General features: G+C 34.7%; 1 protein-coding gene across 2 annotated transcripts in view; it reads right to left on the reverse strand.

Annotated features, from left to right (window-relative positions):
* The window catches only part of POF1B (POF1B actin binding protein), a 72,206-nt gene that overhangs the window by 23,703 nt on the left and 24,975 nt on the right, over positions 1–23,528 (reverse strand). For both annotated transcript variants that reach the window (XM_045512659.2, XM_010949738.3), the window contains exons 5-7: positions 22,710–22,811; positions 17,249–17,431; positions 3,762–3,892 (exon numbers count right to left, since the gene is read on the reverse strand). In XM_045512659.2, coding sequence (XP_045368615.1) covers positions 3,762–3,892; positions 17,249–17,431; positions 22,710–22,811 — 416 coding nt within the window. The remainder of the gene's footprint in view (positions 1–3,761; positions 3,893–17,248; positions 17,432–22,709; positions 22,812–23,528) is intronic.

Here is a 23,528-nt window from a genome sequence, read left to right on the forward strand (position 1 = left end):
TGACAGCAGGGAAGGATACAGTTCTAGTGTTGTCAATGGCAACAGACATGCCTTTTCGCCTACTTGTTCCCTCTGCACTTAGTAGAAAAATTGGGTACCAAACACATATGGTGAATATACTTCTCAAACAAACAAAAATACAGCACTCATGTTCTGATAGCAAGATGGAGTATTTTAAACTAAGACGATCTTAGGAAATCAGATATGGTTGCCATATCTTCAAGTACAACAGAAAAGTATTTTAGACATATAAACTAGTGCTTTAGCTTCTACCTTTACCTTCTAAGTAAGTGCTTATGAGTAATATATTGCTTACAAAGATAAGTGGGTCACTCACTGTGCAAAACCTCTTGCATGCACTTACAAAAATATACAAAGTAATGTGGAGAATGAGAACTGAAGATTTCATTTCCCAAGGCATGACTGAATATGTGCAATTGTTCATATATATATGTATGAGGTATTTCCTGTGTTGCCCAAAATAGAAATTGTGGGGAGGCCCTAGTGAAAAACTGAAATATCTCCTACTTTTTCAATGTGGTACTAAAGTAACTCTATGTATATACTGGAAGCTGAAACAAGTTAAAAATACGTATCATAATGCAGTTGCAGTAATCTCACGTTACTGTTAACTGGAATTATCACAGTATGAATAGTCTTTTTACGTTTAAAATCCCAATTCCAGTGCCAACCTAGTACACATGTCCTTAGTCACTTACTTATTTCTACAAATAAGAAAACAAAAGAAACAAAACAAGGAACAATCAACAGCCCTGAATACTGGAATTTACAAATGTAACCAAAATGGTTTCATAAGACAACCTTCTTTAATTCAGACCCTCCAGCCCACTCATTGCTGAATTCCAATTTAGAAAGAGAAGAAAAGTGGAGACAAAAGGAGAGGGAGAGAGAGATTGGAAACAAAGAGAGCAGAGTCAGGAGGTAGAAAGGTCAGTGTGGATTTCATCTCCATTCAGCACAGGGGGATGGTGGCTAAAATTACAGTGGGCAGAAAAAAGAGGGCAGAAAAAAGAAAAAAAATAGGTGCCATCTCACCTCCTAGGAAGGAAGGAATGTAATAAGGAAAAACAAAACAAAAAGGAGGGAGAAAGGGAAGGAATGAAAAGAAAAAAACTAACAACCCTCTGACAAACAGAAACTCTTAAGCACCAAAACTTTATGCAACCCTCTCCACTCTGGAGTGTTTACTAATGTGGAGACACTTTCTATTTTCTTTTGGGTATTTTATTTACTCTCAAAATTAAATTTAATGCTTTGCAGTGCTTAATTACACAGTTAGGTCACCCATGTATATTTATCAAAGCCCTCGATGAGAGGAAGTTATTTCAGAACCTCAGATTACACCTATAGCTGATGATTATTATAAAATAATTTAATTTCAGTTACTTTGTCTATTTATAATTAGTATGAGACTAATAAATCTGGAATGTATCTAACTCTCATTCTGTAAACCTTTATTGAATAGCAACTTTGTCAAGACCATGCACTTTGAACTGTTTGGGGGCAATACAAACACAAATATTTTCTTGTTCTGTCATAACCATAATTGAGCCAAAGCAAAATTTGAACAATGTAAAATTGGTCTCAATCCTGAGACCTTTTCCAATTTGATGATTCAAAAATTGAAAATTCCTTTAATTTGTCTCCAATATCTTAAATAATTTGGAGATATGTATCTAGTATTGAAAGGTTAAGGGATTTACCTAAGGGAGAAAAAGGGTCTCCCATAGGTTCGAGTCCCAGATTTTGCCACTTTTGTGCCCATAGGTCAGTGGTTGTCAGACTTGAGCATGTATTGGAATCCTCTGGTGGGCTTGTTACTGGGCCTTATAAGTACATGTCTTACTTATTTATTAAGTAAAATCATTTATTACTTATAAAAAGTCTATGAAATAAATATTATTATTATTATTGTTATTATTATTATTATAACCCCTATTTTACAGATGGTGAAACTGAGGTACAAAGAGGTTAAACAGAGAAGTTGCCTAATACTACACAACTAGTATGCAACAAAAGCTGGGGCATAAATCCAGGATATTCACAGGGCATGATTAATGCACAGAAGAGGAACACTCAGACCAAACTCATTATCTAGGGAAGGCTTTGCAGAAGAGCTGGGTCATGATTTATAGGGATAAGAATGCTCAAAAATGCTGAAATCCACCTCAAGCACTTAGTAGTTGTGTGATCTTAGGTTAATAACTTAGTCTCTTTGGGTGTCCATTTGAAACTTTCTATGGTTACTATGTGAATTAGACAATATATCGAAAAAGTACTCAGCACAGTGTCTGGCACATAGGGGACACTCAATAAATAACAGACTACTCAGAGTGAGGGCGAAGATTTTAAGGTAGTGACCTTATGCAAATGAATGAATGTGTGAAACAGTTCTTTGGATAATGGGAGAAGATGTTGATTGCCATAAAACAATGATGAAGGCCTAGCTGAAGATGGAAATCATGCGTTAATAATGACCTCAATTCAAATAAATGGCTGTGCTTTTCTCTTACTGCGCTCAACTGCATGGATGTAGCGTAAAGAAGGCATTCATTCATTCAACAAATATCTATTAAGTACCACACTAAAGCAGTCACCACACTAAGGACCAAGGAAACCAGGCTAAATAAAACAGTCCTCATGGGGTCATGTCTGAATTCGAGGGATAGTGAGTGTTGAGTATTGCATGCAGGGAAAAAAAAGAAAACAATAAAGCAGAGAGCTAGACTAATCCAGAGTTGAGCGTTTGCTAAGTCAGAGGGACAATAAGATAAAGAGGCCAGGCAGTTGATGATGATGATGAGAGAATGGTTGTAACCATGAATATAAAAGCAAGAAAAGCCAAGGACGAGAGAGCTAATAAACAGAGTTATAGTAAGTCGAGAGAAAGATAAAGAAGAGATTAAAGATTTCTAAGAAGTAGAAGAATCTAGTTAGTGAAGTCTGAACTAGAAAAAAATTACACTGACTTTTCCTTTATCCTCCAGATTTTTCTGAAATTTTGGCGTTTTCCTAAATTTTGCCTGACAGACAACAGCATAAATGATGTGACTATGTAGTAGAAGGCGACTTTTGGAGTATAGCTCATGGAATTCATCTCATAACATAATCTGCTCTCATCTACACTGAACAGTTGTTAAATTGTTTATGTTTACACATTTAAATATGTATTAGATATTATTATAAAATATCATTATATAACAGACATATTTATATTAATTTATAAATAGGTATTTATATAATTTCTATTTCATATATTATATATAATATTAAATAATATATACCATTTCTAATAATACATAACCCTAAGTGTATTAAACTCTGGTCTTCATTTGGTGAGCACACATCAGTAGATGAACAGTAGTGTGTTGACAGTGGGATTGTTTCTTATCTTATCAGTGTAATATCTTAAAACAAGTCATAGTGTGCCATGCATTTTTTGAGCTCCTTGCCCAAGAGGTTACATTTGTTGTCAAAGTACATTACAAAAGAAGGTACACAGAATTATTTACTGATCCTAAAATAGCTGGTGTGACCTCTTTGATGATTTTCATAAAGTACATTAACTCTTAAAATAAGACATTTGCTCAGATCTGCTCAGAGTTGCCCTGTTTCCCCATCAAAAGTACATTTTTGCTATGAACCTAAAATTTCTCTAAAAAATAGTCTATTAAAAAAGCCAGAGTATTGTAAACTGTTTGAAAATTACAACATTGAGTCAGGTGATATATTTACAGTACCTTCCTCCAATTCTCTGCAAATGTTCTAATAAGCAGTGATATAGATCCGTATTTTTACGGCTTAGATCAGCAAGCAACTCTCCAAAATACTTGGGGTCCAATTTTTCAGGGCCATCATCCTGAATTATCACCTGAAGAAAACATCAACCACAATTATAAACAATATTAAGCATTTCTAAATTCACAGATGTTTTGACATCAAATGAAAAAAGTGAAATAACCTATTAATACAAGTAACTCATCACAAAGTCATCACATGAATCAAGCAGCTAAATCGTCTTTGCATCTGGTGTATACATTTTTCAATATGGGAGGAATTTAAAGGAAAAGCAAAAGTGCAATAACATTTTCAGTTTCACTTCACTCGAGTCTAAATGACCTAATGAATGCAAACTTGAATAATTTATATAAAAATTCTTGAATATAGACATTTAAATAAAACAGTAAAACAAGTAAACCAAAATCTTTGAATTGCTTGTTACCACCACATGGCTTATTCATCTATCCCCTGCTGGAAGAGAAGATGGGAGTTATTTAAATTATACTGACTATAGAAGAATTTCATTTGGACTTGCATTTCTCAATGAAAATCAGCTTGATGTACTAGTACATCTTAAAGTTGGATTAGATGAACCTTGGCAATTCAATGTATTTTTATTATTTCTTATTGGATTCCCTCCATTTATTATTTGGACTGAGTATTTAGCCCATCTGACATGGGAAAAAGTAGCTCAGAGCCAAATGTAAAACATTTGCAGTCCTCAGAGACATTTGAAATCCTAAACACAGATTACTATGAATAGTGTTCTAAATAAGTTTTTTTTTGTGTGCTCTTCAGCACCCTCTTCCTACTCAAAAGAAACAAACTTAAGTAAAGATTGAGCCATACTTTTTGGTATATGCCATAATATCTTGCACAACACTGATTGAACACCCTATAGTGGTTCAGTAAGTACTCGTTGAAATGTAAGAAGTCATCTACCTACTTGGTTGTAAGTGACTCTGAATGCTAAGTGATTCTGGAAAGAATCTTTTACAGGTTTCTCTCTTAAAGCAGCTAACCAAGACAGATTAAGAAAGCCAGAGTACTTCCTCAAGAAGTGGTGATTCCTTACACTCTCTTTGTAAGTTCAGGTACATCTAATGGCAGCAACCAAACTGAACTCCTTATAAGAGTTGAAAACTGACATTTGAGTCCTACTGGATTTCTAGATCTTGGCAGTCAGCTCCTTAGTGATAGACCCCTCTCAGTAAGTGAAGGTTAAAGTTAGGCAAGTTTTTATTCAGAATAATCATTAACTTTTGATTTCATGTTTTATTCAAGCATTTCTCCATTATGGGCCATCTATATATTCACCAAACTGGGAGTGGCCTAAAAACATGGTTTCAAATCTGATTTTAAAGATCAAGGTTAATTGGATAGAGGAAAACCTAGCTGTCATGTCAATGTCATTCCAGTGATCTACAGGTCATTATTTCATTGCTGAAGCTGGCCAGACAGCTGCCTGCCTCCCCTCTCTTTGTGGGTCCCTTCCAAAACCGTTAACTTTCCCCAGCAGAAAAGGGCAGTTCTTTAGCCGAGGCTATTCAAGTACTGAGCTCCCCACTAGAATCCACAAACAATTGATTTGATATGTTTAGTATTTTGCTTGCCTTTCTCTTAGCCAATTTTAATCCCCTCATAATGCTGTGAAAATCATGGGTTTTTTTTTCCATCCAGTTTGATCCATTTGACAATAATTTTATAGTTTCCAATTGTCTTGAAGTATTTCTTTTTTAATTTTTGCATAAATATTCTGTCCTTGCGCTGTACACTAGTAAACCTTTTGGGTACATGAATCTCTAGTGCCATCACTAAAACTTTTGCTCGCATGATTTCTATGTGGCACCCAAGTAAAGAATCAGAGTCCAGGATAAAGAATGATTTACATCATGTCTGTGTTCATACATAAAGAGAGGTATTAAAAGTTACCAAAGGGAGGTGATTTTATTTTGAGAAATGATAGTAATAACTAATATTTAATTAGCTCTTGCTATGTGCCAGGCATTATGCTACAAACTTGCCACAAAGATTAAATGAGGAAAGGCTTGTAACCACTACACAATATTGCCTCCCCAGAAGACCTCTTGTGTTTGCTCAGCAGTTTCGGAGGTTAGTTAGGCTAGGAGTTGAAATGGTCAAGAGTTTGATTTTCTTGGTATGAAATTATGCAAAATGTTTAGAGAAAATTTAATAGAGACTAAGAGCATTAGAATTGAAGAATAGGTTCTTCTGGCAAAAAAGATGGCAAGGTAGAAAAGCAGGAAGCAAAATTTCACTCATTTGTGTATATATTCCTCCTCGGTTTTGTACAGTCTACAATTTGCAGTAGCATTTGAGTAACAGAGTAAAAACCAAAATCCAGTTCAGTTCAAAAGTTTGGAGGGAGAGGACAGACAGAAGTCAGCTTATCATCTGCTGTTAAAGTCTTTGATGGAACTATGCTCAACAATAAAATGAAATTTCCTAACCATAAACTATGATGTGCCAGTGAACAATATTTTCAATTACTAAATCACAGGTCAGTAGAGCTCCCTAGTTTTATTAGAACTGTTTGTAGGTATGTTTTGACATTTCTTTTAAAGTTGGCTCAAATCCATGTTCTTGTCACCTTGAAAAAGCCAAGATATGGAGCCTCCCAAGGAAACACGAATGTTTTCGGTCAGAATAATGACAGCTCCTAATGGATGAAGGTTTTCTCTCTGTGACAAAATTCAGTTGACAGGATACTTTAGATAAAAAGAGTGCCTCATGTCAACTCTTCTGCCTGATGAATGAGAGCTATCTCAAGTGTCAGTCTTAGATAAAAGCTTTAGCTTTTCACATAGAAACAGGGCAGAAATACAAACTGTGCTGAAGAATAGTTGCTTCCAGATATACAAAATGTGGGCTTTCTCAAAAAATTATTAGACATTCTTAAGCATGCATTCATCAAATATCTTTTATCAGATCACTTTCTGACCATAAAAATGGCCAAGCAGTCTAACTCCTTTTCTCTGATTCCTAGTAAAAAAAAAAAAAAACTTTCATTAGAATTACTGCCATAAGTCGGGGAGGGTATAGCTCAAGTGGTAGAGGGCATGTGCAGCATGCATGAGGTCCTGGGTTCAATTCCCAGTACCTCTTCTAAAAATAAATAAAATCTACCAGCGCCACCACAAAAAATAAAATAATTTTTTTAAAAAAGAATTACTGCCACAAACCCAAAGAAAGGCAACACTGTTTAGGTGTGAAATCAGAAACAAATTCATGGTCATATTTCAGAAAATCTGTAGAAAGGAAGTACCTTGTAAAGAAAAACCATGGGCTTCAACTCACTAATGCCTTGGAAGTTCTTGTCCTAGTTCCAATCTGGGGTTTTGTTTCTTATTTGTGATCTGTGAGATTCCAGAAGTGGAATTTTCTTGCTAGCATTGGGGGTTGGTGGGTATAGGTCAGTGGTAGAGCATGTGCTTAGAATGCACGAGGTCCGGGGTTCAATCCCCAGGACCTCCATTAACAACAAAAAAAGGGTTCAAATTTCTTGTTAGCATCTACATTATATAAACTTCAATATTCAAAGATACTTTTGACCAACCATACTTACAAAATTCAATGGTAGTGATTATAGAGTCCTGCAGACAGTAGATACACAATAGTAGCAGATTTCAGCTGAGCTGTCTATATTTTCTTGCCTGCCCGCCCCCCTCAAGCTTAATGACACACATCTGTGAGAATGCTGTTCAAGACTAGGGACAGTCTGTGATCAAGGCACAAATCACAATCCAGTAGTAATCTAGTAGTAGAGGGTATTGACTCAATTAAATTTATCCCCACTAGGCAACTGGCCTAAATGTGTGCATTTTTCACCTATGTAGAATGGTTGCTTAGCAGATTAAAGTACTTAAAAAGCCATGTTATATAAAAGCAATTGTACATAAATGCCTAATCCTCTAAAAGGTCATGAACATGTTAAGAAACAAGGTCTGCTGTGCTTAGACCCTCCGGGGTAGTAACTTTTTGCTACATGATAACAGAAAACATTACTATTAAGAAAAGCTCACAATATATAGATTATTATCCTGCAACCCTCATAATGATATGGTGATACTTGTAGAAAAATAAAGTTACTGCTTCACTAATTTTGTTTTGATTTGGGACACTTAATAGCTATCAGACTGATTGAAACCACAGTTAATCCATTGGGCATTAATCCCTGTGAAATTAAATGCATTTTATGTACAATGTCATTTGGCTAACAAGGTTACAAAAAAAACACAATAATTGGTCTTTTCCTATTTTGTACCACAAGAAGAAATCCTAGCAGGAGAAAAAGTGTCAGAATTTTAGGTTCTGAAAATCCTCATTGCTATTTTGACCTCCATAGATATTTTAGGAAAGAAATGTTTCATTATACAGTACGTGGTACATAGAAGATTTTCAATAAATGTTGTCACTGAGTTGAATGTATTATACAATGATCACAATTCTAAAATGAAGAAGTTACTCATCCCAATAGGTTGTTACTTGAAATAAAGACCTAATTTAATTTTCTATGAGTAAACTCAGGCAGCAAAGTGTTGCAATGAAGAAAGAATGGAAATTGGAGCCAAAAATGGAACTCCCACTTCCTAGTTGTAGGTTAAGTATTTTGCTTAATCTTTCTGAACCTCAGGTTCCTCAACTGTAAAATGTAGGTAATTTAGTACCTGTTTTAATAAAGTTGCTGGAGGTATTATTTTTGGGGGGAATGGGGGTAAATTATTCAACTGTCATGTAAAACCACCATATAAATAATGGTTTTATTTAACTTAAGGCATATGGACTACTGGCTACTTGAATAATGATAAGAGTGGAAGATGATTATAAATTTTCTACAGAAAATTTTTCTTCTAAGACTCTCAACTACCTAAGGGTAGGTACAGTTTTTTTTTTTAATTTTACTGAGTTGTAGTCATTTTACAATGTTGTGTCAATTTCCATTGTAGAGACACTTTATATCTTTCTTTAAGTCCAGCACCTACCATAGTGCCTGAGTATAGTAGATGCTCAGCAAACATTTGTTGCATGAGGAAGCTATCATAAAGGATGAAGGCTAAATATTAAATATAATAGATAGAAAAGCACTAATTGGAAGTGATGCTTTAACAAAGCACACTGAAATTAACTTTATTGAAACCTAATCAAAGCTGTCCTATTCCAATTTTTAGTGTACATTTTGATATCTTGTTATAAAATAACATGATTCTTCCACTTCCAACCAAGTAAAAAAAAAAGTAGGCGTTTTGGATTGTCATTTTATAATGAATCCAGGTGATTGAATTTGTAACAGCTTAAAGTATTCTGACTGGAAAATAAAATATATTTTCCTATAATACAAGTGGCTATTGAAAACTTATGAAGCTTTTTCTCATGGACAATTGGAATTTTGTCACTAATCACGTTTTTCTTGTTTTTCCCTATGGTTTCCAAAAATCTCAGAGCCAAGTTTTTAGCCCATTTTTACTAATGACATGGAACTCTGTGCCCTGCATTTCTCTGTACTCTCTTTTCTTTCTGGTGTTATTGCTCCATTATATTTACATTGTCTCTGACACCTCTTTTTCTGTTCTATTACATCTCATTTGTTCTCCACTCCAAATCCTTTTTGTATATATATATATGCACACCAAAGAATTAATTTGAAACAAATACGTATTTTTCATACATAACTTCTTGGTAACACCTTTCTTGCTACCTTTTTCTCTTCTCCACCTCTGCTATTTCTCTATTCTGCCATTCCTTAGTATACAATTTATTCAAGGAATGAAACCACTTCTGTAGTATGTAAGCTAAGCCAATGGAGGAACTCACTGCACATATGCAATAGCTCTTTCAATGTAATTTATCTTATATTCTAACTTTTCTTAACCTGAAAGCTAAAATCTATACCCACAAGCCACATGTAGGATTTAAAAGGTCTCAGTGGCATACTGCTTTCATTCATTCAGCATAGATTTATTGAGAACTTACTAAGCACCATCCTAAGCTATAAAGTGCTTGGGAAAAAAAAAGACAAAAGATACTGTCATCGTCTCTCTCAAGGACTTTATGGTCTTTTAGAAAAGCTAAGATATGTACCTAAATAACTTTAATGTATGATAGATTGATCAGTTGATAAGGGCTATAAAGAGAAGCACAGATCAGATGGAAAAGAATTCTAAGAAGAAAACCTAACTTTCAGCTATATGAGAGAGGTTATACATAGGAGCAATCTTCAGATTACAATGACTGATTAAGTGTGTGGTGGCAAAAACAGAAAGTAAAAAAGAATGCTCAATGTTAAGTCTGGTGATTAGGGCACTAGAGATATTATTAATAGAAATAGAGGGCATAGAATGAAAAGCTGATACATGATCAGCTGGAGGTGACTGTGGGACAGCCAAATAGAGGCATCAACTGGTCCGTTAAAAATGATGAAAAATGATGAATTAGAGCTTTAGGAGGAAAGTTTTGTGAGTTGTCCATGTAAAGGTGATCATGTAAAGGTGTCCAGGTAGAGGACATAGAATTCAAGATTGTATATCATATAGTCAAGGGAGACGTGGTAGAGAAAAGAGAAGGAGGCCAAGGATGGGTCCTTGGGAAAGATCTTCTGAGGAAAGAAGGAAGAGGAGCCTGAGAAGGAGAATTAGAAGCAGCAGTTCAGTATAATCGGCAGAAAGAATATCAAGAATACAATGGATCACAATGCCACAGAGCTGGAATAAGATGAGGATGAAGAAAAAAAGGAAGTAGAATTTGTATTTAGAAGTCAATAACAGTAGTTTCAGGAGAATGTAGAAACTAGAATCTGGTTTTCAATGTCTTTAGGAATGTGTGGGTAATGAGGAAATAGCAGCAGCAAGTATGTCTTCCTGCTTCAGGGATTTTGCAGGTGAAGGGAACAGAAAAAATTGAGATCGTAAGTCAATAGATTGGTAGGGTTGCCAGGGGAGTCATTTTGAAGACATGGTTAGCTTCTTAATTCTCGAAGATCAAAAGAATCAGAAGTTTGTTAAAAGTACAGAGAAATTTTTTCAGTGAGGGAGGGTTTTGAAGGAGTTCACATAGTGAACTCAAATTGTGGTCCTTGGATCAAGTAGTACTAGGATAACTCGTGAACTTGGAAATGCAAATTATCAGGCCCCAGCAATCTAAATAGGCCCTCCAACTGATTCTGGTGCACAATAAAATTTGAGTTCCACTGCCGATTCTCAGTAGAAGGCAAGGCCACCTGCAGAGAGTGAGAGAACAGCAGCGGACCCTGGAGCATGAAGAGCGAGGGAAAAATAAGGATTAGATAGAAGACTGTGGTAGCAAGTCCATTAGAATTAACTAAAAGGGCTGTCCAGCAACAGAGGGAGTCCAGCAAGATAGAGACAATCTGTACTAGATTAAATTGGCCTCATTTGTGAACTTTCTCTAGCACCCAAAGAAGTCAAAATCTAGGGGCAAAGGAAGTGGATGGCAGTCTACCCAAGGTAAGGGATCAGCAAAGTGAGGACTAATCAGAGAAGGCAACAAAACATTTTAAGGATTTCTAGCAAGAGCATTGTTGAATCAGCTAACAAGGGACACCAGCCTGGTTTGGAACTGAGGGCTAGAGAGCTTGATGAGGGCAAGTTTCAGTGGGAATCAGGGAGCAGGAGATGAATTACGAAAGTGATGATAAGAAAAAGAGACATTCAGAATTCCAGATTAAACAGTTTCAAGTGATGAGGAGGTTCAAGGAGTGGCCAAAGTCTGCGCTGGCTGAAGATGTTGTAATGAAAAAATTAAGGGTGACAAAGAAGCATGAGGACAGAGCCTGGGAAAGATCACTGATTTCAGTGGTGAAATTCTCATAGATGATTTGAGGGAAGGGGTCAAGGGAAAGTGTGGAGAAGATTATAAGCCTGCCAGTGAAACGGCTGAAGGATGGAGAGAGTGACTAGAAGGTCAGTAGACAGTAATGATACAAGCCAAGAGGAGTGGTGTATATGGATTGCAGGGTTTTAAGGAGAGGAACTGTTTGATCAACAAAAACCAGAACACTTGACTATAAAAAGTTATATTGAGAAAAGAATTAGCAAAAAATAAATATGCATTTTTAAAAGTGGGGAGTATTGCTCAGTGGTAGAGGGCATGCTTGGCATGTGCAAGGTCCTGGGTTCAATCCCCAGTACTTCCATTTAAAAAGTTTTGTATTTTTTTTAAAGAAAAGAATTAGCAATAGATACGTAGAAAACCAAGCAAATGAAAAAAAAATTAGGGAATTATTAACACCAGCAAAAAATAGTTGTACTAATAAAAGCAGCAAAATAGTACACAAATTGGTTCAGCAGTAAATAATACTTTCATCACAATAATAATATAAACACTGAATAATGATTTAGCCAAAAAATGGGGGTTTAACTATACTGGGATGGGATGGAAACAGGTGGATGGGGGATTAATAGAACTAAATCCTTAAGTACCAGAATTATCAACAGATAAGCTACAACACTAACAGAGAAATAGCAGCATAAGTATATTCATACTATTTAGCTATATGGAGATAAATACCAAAAGATAAAGCTAAGAGTTGAAAATGGTTGCCTCTGGGGATGCATGAAAAGGGTTAAAACCAGAAGTTGCTATTCGCTGTATGTCATTTAATACTATTTGATTTTTTAAGCTATATATATATATATATATATATATATATATATATATATATATATGCATTACTTTGATTAAAAAATAAAAACTATTTTTAAAAGAGTAAATGATTCATTTGCTGCAAAACAAGAGTTCAAAGGGGCACAAGAGCAGGAGGTAGCAGGAGACAGATAAGGGTGGTGCTGAGGAAAAAAAAAATGGGTCCAAAACAGATATGGATTAAATGTTTGGAACAGATAGCAGGAAATAGAGTTTTGCACAAAAGACATTCATTTTAAATGGGGATGAAGAAGGCAATAAATAGGGAGAGAGACCGGAGCCACATGTGAATGAGTGAGGGAGCAGGCAGAACTGTGTGTTTATCGAGCTAACCAGCCCAGGGTTTCCATCATTAGTGAATGACTTCTGTTAATCATTCTAACAAGCTTCCTGGATACTTATCAGAAAAAGCACCTGACAGTAAGATCGGTGCTGTTGTGGTGTTGACAAAATTAAATTTTCCAGTGATGGAAGAAAGTCATCACAAATTGGGAGTATTTTCCATTGGCAAAAGCATAGTCCAAGTGATCAGGAGTCTTCCCTTTACATGTTCCCATGACTCTTAAAAATTTTTTGGAAGCCTCAAGCCAAGTGGAAAAGAGTTGTACATGCAATAAGTATAATTATTTAAGTCTTTCTTATAAACACCACCTGTACAACTTGTAAAACGAGTTCAGCTGAGCTTTTCCCTGTCCCCAGCATATGTGGAATTATCTGTTCCTTGCTAATGGCAGGGAAATGATCACAGCATGTTATTCTTAATGTCCTCAGGGAAGAAAATGTGGTCAGTGATGTTTTGAATTTGAAACCAAAACGGTGTTTCTAGGGAGAACCATGGAATATATACACAAATTTGTTTTATACAAAATATTTTGAAACCAGGTTTTTGGACACTTGATTTTCAAAAATACTTTAATGCCTTCTGCTTTGTGGAAAGTACTCTATAAAGGTGATTTCATTTCATTTAAAAAGATCATTACAATGGGAGCCAATAGAAATTGACATTTTGATGCTTTGAAAGATTTGGGGCTTGGGTTTGGGAGAGGAAAAGGTAAAGAAGCAAACATTCATTCGAGCATCTACTATGTGCTTGGCACTAAGCTGGAAACTTGACATACTTTATCTCACTTAATCCTATTGTAGATACAGTGCACATTAAGTATGATTCTCCCTCAGTCCAGTTAAAGTCAATTACCTAGGATCATGTAGCTCAGCAGAATCAGGTTTTATAAACCCAGATAATTAAATTGAATGCCTCTGTTCTTTATGCTTTATTATGTTACCTCCAAATTGCAACGTAACTCTAAATACAAACTGAAAATGGGCCAACCTTTTTTTTAAAAAAGCCTAACTGTTGTCTGCTTTATTACTCTTTAGAGACTCTTCCACTCATGTGAAAGAGACACATAAACCCCAAGGAGCCTGGGTGAGCAAACTCGTCCTCTGCCCTCCTTTGTCCATGGGAATCTGCACAATCAGGTTAGGTCATCCTCACTCTGACCAGGAATGGCTCCAAGCCTCTGTAATCCACACAGGTGGAAATTACTAACTCTAAGCTTCCCAGGGTACTCTTCTGTTGTCAGCAGTACTTCAACTTTATCCACATAAAATACTGAAAAACTGGAAAAAAAATTTCTATACAGAAAGTCTTCAGCCTTTAACAAAGCTAAATTGGAATCTCAAACTGCAGTATGCATAATAAAATAAAAAGTAATATATTAGTTACCCAACTCTGCCCATTTTCTAAACTGACAATATCGTCTGGTCAAATGCATGATTAGTTAGTTGTACTAAGCTAGAGAAAGTATATTGTAGCATTACCTTTGCCACCAGACAAGATTCTTAATCCTGTGATATTGTTCCCATCTCTAATAATTGTCTCTCACTCCATTCCATCTGTCATTATCCTAGTTTAAGTTTTACATGTAGACTAAAATAGCTTTTTTTAAAATGAATTTTTAATTGAAGTGCAGTCAGTTTACAATGTTGTGTTAATTTTTGGTGTACAGCATAGTGTTTCAGTCATACATTTAAATATTTTTTTTTCATATTCTTTTTCATTATAGGCTATTACAAGATATTGAATATAGTCCCCTGTGCAATACAGTAGAACTTTGCTGTTTATCTATTTTACATATAGTAGTTAGTATCTGTAAATCCTGAGCTCCCAATTTATCCCTCCCCACACCCTCCTTACCCCCGGTAAACATAAGTTTGTTTTCTATGTCTGTGAGTCTGTCTCTTTTGTAAATAAGTTCATTTGTCTTTTTTTTTTAAATTTCACATATAAGTGATATTATATGGTATTTTAACCACATTTGTTAACTTATTTAACCATAAATTTGTTTTTTCTATGTCTGTGAGTCTCTTTCTGTTTTGTAAATAGCTTTTAATAAACTTTCCTCTGCAAATCCTTCTCTGTGACATTTTTTCATGTTGTAAACTTTATGAAACATGCTCAAGTTATATTTTCATTTACTCTTTACAACAACCCTGTGAGGTAGACTTATTACCTAAATTGTATGGATGAGGATTATTTCTGAAAGATTTAGGGTTTATTAAGAACACACAGCTTGAAAGGGACATAGCTGGGACTGGAACCCAGGTCTTCCTACCCTGAAGCTAGTCCACTTTCTGTTACATCACCAACATCTCCGCAGGGGCAGACTCTTTAATCCACTGCTTTACTCATGTTTACATTATTGACCAAGGACTTTCCACATTACTGACTCAACTTCAAGAGGGAACTCTCAATAAACTCTGGAGTCAGGCTACCTCTGTATGAATCCTGGCTCTACAACATGCTAACTGTGTAAGCCTCTGCAAGTTACTTAACTTCTCTGAACCTGTTTCTTTCTCTGAACAATAAGGGCAACAATGACACCTTCCTCATCTGATCACTGTGAGAAGAAAACTAATCCATCTTCCAGTCTATCTTGAACAAAGCTGCTGGAATTAACCTCCTAAATCATACCTATCAGTACTTTCCTACTCCATAACCTTCATCCACTCTCCACTGCCTGCCAAATAAGGTTCAAAATTTTCAACTTAACCTTCAAGGACCTTGTGATCTGGCCTTAATGTAACAATTTAACCCTACACTCTAGAACTCCTCATCCTATGTCTTCCTTGCCATACAAACCAAACCACAAACTACTCCTGAAACTCAAAATGTACTTTCCCAAATATATGACTTATTTCATGTGATTCCCTTTTCTTTGGATGTCCATGCCACACCACCATACTACATATGGAAATTCTGCTCAGTCTTCAAAGCCCAGGCCAATCCTCACCTCCTCAACAAAGCTTTACTAGATCTCCCAGCTAAAATTATTTTCTTCTTTCTTCTGTTCCCAAAGCACATTGTTTATTCCTCTTTTACAGCAGGCAATGCTTTGCTTTGTAATGTTTTACAGGTTTGCCACTTTCCCCTATTAGACAGTAAGCACCTATGAGAAATATGACAATGTCTTACTCTTTTATATTTTTCATACATTCTAGCATAAAGCTTTAATGTTTATGAATAATAATTACTGCTAAAAACTAACAATTACCATTTGTTAAGTACTTTCTATCAGCACTCAACTATAGTTAAATGATTAACATACAAGGCATAATTTATTCTTACAACAACCCTGTAAGAAATGGATGATAAATCTCTACGATGAGGAAACTGTGAAGCAAAGTTAAGTATTAGATTGAACCATATGAAATTGTTGCTATTTGATCAACTTTGACCTATAAAAATGATAATATCAAATGATTTAACCTAATAAAATGTCTAATGGTTATTACTAATTCATTTAATGTAAGAAATTCAACACCATCTGGACCATATTATGAGTAATTCTAAAGGTCAGTATTTCCATTCATGATATTCAGAGAAAGGATCATTTTAGGCTTTTTAGATTGGAAAAATGTAGATTTTAAATCTTTTGAGGTCCTTTTTTTTTAACCAATATGGCCAAAGTACATATTTAATATAGCTTTTGTGGGCAGGCTCCTTGTTTTTTTTTTTTTTTTTTTATTCTTTTTCTTTTGCTTTTTAGTAGGAATTGCTCATGAAAGAGGTCAGTTTGAGCAAGTTTTTCCTTATTGGAAAGAATATGAAAAAATACAAATGGTAGCTTATTCCCCACAGTTCTAGTTATTATTGTTAGTTTTACCAAGACACAAGAACATCTTTTTTTCCTTTAACACTTGTATAACAGATGTTTACAAGATTCAAAAGTATTCAGAACATAAATTAGTCACTGATGATTATATCCCAAGAGATTTCTTCTTAGCGATTGTTTTAGTTTCTATTTTGTTGATGTAATATACAATAAAACGTGCACATATTTTGACTTAATATGCCGTATTTTCAAAGAAAACAAAGTAATTACCAGCTTGTGAAATGTGACCATTACAATCATCTTAGACAATATAATTTCCAATTCACTGTTCACATAAATACCGTACCCCCTCCCTGAAAATATTGAATGTTGCACAACTGTTGGACCCATTCAAGAACTGAAGATCAGCTAGAAGTTGGTATTCGCTGATTGGTTCATAACTTCTCTCAAAGATTTAATGTATTAATAGACCTGAATTATTTTGTCTTCTGAGGTGGAAAATTTTGTTTCAAAATGCATAACAAAACACAAATCCCAAGGATATAACTGCTCAATATTTTGATGAAAGTTTAATGTGGGTACCTGCACAGTGGTTTAAGAAGGGTTTAAGAGAATTATTCCAGTTTTATAAGGAATCAGCTGATTAATCTTACCTGCTCATGGGTATGGTTTGATCCACCATGGCACAGTTCATTTCCAGTGTTTGTAGAAGTTGAATCACTTCCTGTGATGGTTTGGATTTGCTGGCTAGAATGGGATTGTTGACAGTGTGGAGAGTGGATGATCTGGGGCTGTTGGACAACGTGATGATGACACTGAACCTGAGGATAGCATTCCTAAAACACATACAAATGCCCAAAAAAAGCCACTGAGAATAAAAAAATACTAGTAAAAAACCCCCACAACTGAATCTATTTTTAAAAACTTAATGTGTTCTTTCACAAGATAATTCAAGTCCTAGAATGTATAGTTTCAATAAGTGATATATTATTTTTTCCAATTATTCCATTGGGACAAATTACATTGAACCCTTTTTTTACTTGATCATGTGGCTGTGGCCATCCAAATACCTAAGTTGGCCAGGGAATTGCATGTTCTGATTAAATTAATATTCCAGTTATACTTAATGCTAAAACTATAATGAATATTAATATTAGTTAATGTTTCTTTGATGATTCAACAGGCACTTCAGGATCTAATTGCATAATAATACTATAATACTGAAGATGTTGGCAGATATAAAATTAGAAAATAATATAATGTGGTGATTCTCAATGTCAGGAAGCATATTAAAATCACAGTGGGGGCGGGTGAAGTCCTTATGCTCATGAAAATTAAGCATAAATTAAGAAAAAAGATTGGAAAACAGAGACTGAAGCTTCAGATCCAGAAAACATGGATTCTAACTCTGATGCTACCACTCACTCTGTGATCTTGGGGAACTGTACATGCAACCTTTAATGAGCCTCAGTTTCCTCATTTGTAAAATGAAATATTATGTACCTCATTAGGTTGCTACAAGAAGTAAATTAACTAATGTGTGTAAAGTGCCTAGTACAAGGTAGGTGGGTAATAAACATTTATTATTATTGTTACCATATTTTCATCATTGTCATCATCATCATCATCAACTTAATTTTCATCCACTCCATTAATTTTGCAGGTGGGAAAAAAATAATTCTGATGTCCAGAGAAATAAGATGATTTACTTATGACACAACTAATTAATGGTGCAATTGGAACTGCAACTCATGATTTCCTGCTCACTGTTCTTTCAGACCATTAGACTGAATTTGTACTGTCCTCAAAATATTCTAGAACTTGTTTTGGGGAGGAGGGGTGGTAATTAGGTTTATTTATTTATTTAAATGGAGGTCCTGGGGATTAAACCCAGGACCTTGTGCATGCTAGGCATGCACTCTACCATTGAGCTCTACCCTTCCCCCTGGAACTTGTTTTTAAACTAAATCTTTGTTATCTGCTTGCTTATTTATCTTTTTTTTTTCTGGTAAGTATAAAGCCCAGAATAAGAAAAGATATCTGGTTATTTCCCTTTTGAGGATTTCAGGTATGCTTGATTTTCTTTATTATTTTGTTATTATTCTACTTTGAAAACAAGTAGCTGCAAGCTGGTTTTCAGAGAAAAAACTCTGTTTTGAATCATAATGCTGCATTCATGGACATACAATTTTTAACCCTGAAAGTGTAAATTCAATTCTCTGTTTCCTTTGACAGTGGAAAGCTGACCTATATTAATAAAGTAAAGCATTTTTCATTTTGAAAATTTTATATGGAACAATTTTCAAACTATATTAAATGAAGAAAGCAAAATACATATAAAGGAATATAGTGTGCTCCTTTTTGTATAATATTCTTAAATGTATTTTACATTTAAAATGCATATATTTTGCATAATATTTTAAAAGTAAAATATGTTGTATAGTATTTTTAAATGTATAATTTTAAATATTTTGTATAATATTTTAAAATTTTAAATACATGTATATTTACAAATATACACAACTGCTTTTAAAGACATAGAGCAAAAAGTTTCAGAGTGACTGCCTCTGGGAAGAGGAAGTGAGAGACAAGCAGGTCAGGATAGAGAAGCTTTTTTTCACTACATACATTTTTATTCACTTTTTAGACTCTTTTCACACTTTTTTATACTTTCTATGTTTTGAAATTTTTTACTCTATATACAAATTATCTTTTCATGTATACAAAAATATTTTGAAAGAAAATACATATCTATAAAGAAACACATTTTACAGAGAGAAACTGTCTTGGTAGACATATAGACAATAAAGTTTATAGAATCAGTTCATTCACAGAATAATTTTCTCTAGGCTCTTTTCAAATATGACCTACTTTACAAATATGCTAGCACTAAGATCTTTACAGTTTAGAAGTCTGACTGTGTATTATCAGTAACTTTTGTACAAATTTTGAGGGTACATGTATTATCTGTTCTTTTATGTTACCAAATTCCTTCATACCTTAGATTAGGATAAAGTTAATGTGACAGTCTGAGAAAAGTTTTACCCAGTGGGGAGCTGGTACACTACTGAAATAGAACTCCTCCTGAAAAAAAAAAGTGTTCCTTAAAAAGCAGATTAGGAAACCCTTGGAAAGGACAATAAAGAAAACAAAACCCATTTCTCAATCATCTTTCTTTATTAATGTATCAGTTGACTCTTGAATAGAATGCTGACAGTCTCTCCATCTAGGATGTCTTGTGGCTTCCCTGAGTCTATTTGGCCTCTGAACCACTCACTGGTACTACTGAAGTCTTAGCAGGTTTTCAGTTTTCAATACTCACACCTGAGTACTAAAATTATTGTTCCAAAGCAAGGTATTCTTACATTTCTCATACTTTTGAAATGTACCACAAGCTGAATTGCTAATGTACAAAAGATCAAACATTGCTGATTTATCATATATTTTTTCTTTGATCAAGAAAAAATACACATAGTACGATTTATATGAATTAGGTAATTATCTTGCTATTGGCACCACTGCAGAGACCTTTTTTTTTTTTTTTTTTTGGATAGGTCCCAGCTCCTAAGAGCTAGTCTTATTTGAATAGTCTCATGTGACATTAAACAGGTTCATCCAGACTCTGCCTTTATTCAGCTTATTCTACTGCATCTCAACCAGATCAAAGCAGTTGTAGTTCTATACGCATGGTTCCTTTTTAACTTGGGCAGTCTCCTGTGCAGTTCCAAAAGTCCCAAATCATGTAAGTCATTAATAAAAGAAGTGAACATATAAAAAGAAATATTCAAGTTAATAGTAAGTAGCAGTGATCTTCTTCTTTTTTTTTTTTTAATGGAAGTACTGGGGATTGAAAGCAGGACCTTGCGCATACTAAGCATGCACTCTACTGCTGAGCTATACCCCACCCCCAGCAATGTACTTCTTTAATTATTCTTCCTTAATTGTTCCAGATGTATAGCAATAATAATATACAGGATAGTCAATATTTTCCTCTAAGGCCAAGATTTAGAAAAGCTGTTTATTCTCTTTGAAATGAGAAGTTGGAAACAGCATGAAATGATATGTCTCAAACATTCCTTACTATTTAAAATGTGTCAAATGCATTGTTTTGGCAGTCCAGTTAGATAAAGGACAGATATAATTTGGTAGCTTAAGGAAAGGGCCCTTTGAAGAACTGACATATTTGATGAAATTTTTCTATTTGGTATCATAATGTCCAGGTATATTCTGCTATTCCTCTGGAAAATATGTTTAATATTTATTATACCAAACCCATCAGACTACATCCAGCTTTCCAAGCAGACCAGAATCCCGAAGATTTGGATGTTTATGATTCTGAGAGTTTACTCTGTTTCATTTTTATTGGGCATCAAATGAGTTATCATGTATTAGTTTCTATGAATTTGGTAACAACTGCCCATAAATGTTCATAAATATAAGACATGTTCTCATGCCAAGAAAATGAAAGAGGTGAATTTAGTACAAGTTAATGTTTTGTTTGTATATGAGAAAAATGATCTGCTCAAAATTCATTTGATAATGTTTAACTGCCTGTTATGGGCTGAATTGAGCCCCCTTCCCTCAAAAAAGGATTTGTTAAAGTCCTAACCTCTAGTATTTCAGAATGTGACCTTATTTGGAAACAGGATCTTTACAAAGGTAATCAAGTTAAAATGAGGTCATTAGGATGGATCCTAATCAAATATGACTCGTGTCCTCATAAAAAAAGGAAATCTGGACACAGAGATAAACATGCACAAAGTGAAGGCCATGTGAAGACACACAGGCAAGATGCTATGTGATGATGGAGAATCAAAGTTATGCATCTCCAAGCCAAGGAACACCTGGGGCGACCAGAAACAGGAGACAGGCATGGAAAAGTTCCTTCCCTAGAGGCTTTAGAGGGAGCACGGCCCTGCCAACATGGTGATTTCATATTTCTGGCCTTAAGAATAGTGAGACAATAAATTTCTGTTGCTTCTGTTGCCACCCAGATTGTGATACTTTGCTACAGCGGCCCTAAGAAACTAATACACTGTCTTAGCTCAAGAGATAAATCCCAGCCTTTATCTGGGCTGGGCATGCTTGTCCCCACTGAGAAGATCAACGTGAAACCTCTGCTGGTTATAGTAACAACTCTGCTTGAAGGACAGATGGGTGGGAGCAGTCGGGGAGCTCTAGATGCCATGGAATTGTCACCCTGCTGCAGTTTTGTACTCTGTGTCTGGTCTCTCAATTAGACTTAATGGAATTTTTGCAACGTGAACTGAAGCTTTAGTTTTCTAGATTTTTGACAGTATGCAGTAGTTTACAAATCTGTTCATAGATATTATTCATTTAAACATCCATTTCATTCTGGGTTTTTTTTTTTAACTTTGTTTTGTAATGGAGTGCACTGGAAGTCTCTATAATTTTGTTCAGATGACTACAAAACCTGGAAAGGCTGTTGTTGCTATTGATGCATAACATACTGCTATTGGTCCTTTTATATAAAGAAAATAAATAAATCTGTATATACACATAGATTTATATAATTTGAATTTTTGGAAACTTTAGCTGTGCTGTCAACTTTGGAAAAAGTACCTCACTTGTACTTTGTTGGGTTGGCATTGTATAAAATTAACAGCCAAACATAATTTTTTCCATTTGTACAGGGGTAATACACTGCATTAAATATGTAAGGTCTTATCTACATGAGTTTGATTACAGAAACTAATGAAGTATTCTCTAAATAATGAAAAAATAAATAAAATTCATTTCATATTAAATGAATTAACACAAAAGTACTATGTTTTCAATTATGATTTGTGTGAGCCCAATTTAAAAGAGACATTCAAAGCACTGGGATATCTATATTAAGTTCACATTCTATTGTTATTTTTTTTCCATGACTGGACATATCTTTATTTCAGTTTCCCTTTCAGTAAAATAGGGACAGTAATACTTCAAATGAGGAAAGGGAAATAAAACTGTTAAGGATGATATGAAAGGCTGTGAATATAATAATGGTCTTGCCTGGCACTTGACAACTGAATGTCGTTTTAGAGCTATTAAAATATTCTTTATTCAAAAGTATACACTTATAAAATAAGCCTTAAAACAAACTTTACGTACCTGATCCATATTTAGCTTCTCCACTTTTCTTATCGTTTTTTCATAAATAACATTGTTTCCTGGAAAGAAATGGCCTCCTCTTAGGAATGGAGACAGTGGTTCCTATAAAGAAAATAAAGACTGTGTTTTGCTTTGAAAGTTACCTTTTCAGAATCTTAACTTAAAAAATATCTAGCTGACTACACTTCAATGCAAAAAAAAAAAATCCAGTTTTGAGGGGAGGGTATAGATCAGTGGCAGAGTGCCTGCTCAGCATGCACGAGGTTGTGGGTTCAATCCCCAGTACCTCCATTAAAAAAATGAATAAATAAATAAACCTAATTACCCCCCCAAACAAAACCAAAAACAAACAAAAATATCAAGTCTCTAATAAACTCTGATGTAGTGGTAGACTTTAGGAGGAGAGTGGAATGACATCCCAATAAGGTTCCAAGAGTTGTAAGGCAACAGTAATAAAGACAGTCCATTTTCTCAAACGGAACAATCTGGATCTCTCCTACTACATTTTACTATGCCTAACAAAGTGTTTGGAGGAAATTGGAAGTGGGTGGGAGAGATTTTCTTCTGTTTCTAAAACAAGATATAATAAGTTTCCTCTGAGATAGACAGACATGAGGTCAATCTCATTTAAATTGGGTTCACTGGCATGTTTCTTTCTATGCAAAATTATTATCAGAGAAATGCAAAATAAACATAATTCAGCATCACTGAGCCATAAAGCAGGTAGAACTATATTAAAGAATTTTTTTCCTCTGGGAACTCAGTTTGGGTGCCCTTGAAGTGTACAATTCTTACGTGTGATTATAACCAAAGTGAAGA

Source organism: Camelus bactrianus, chromosome X, assembly GCF_048773025.1.
Source record: "Camelus bactrianus isolate YW-2024 breed Bactrian camel chromosome X, ASM4877302v1, whole genome shotgun sequence".
NCBI lineage: Eukaryota > Metazoa > Chordata > Mammalia > Artiodactyla > Camelidae > Camelus > Camelus bactrianus.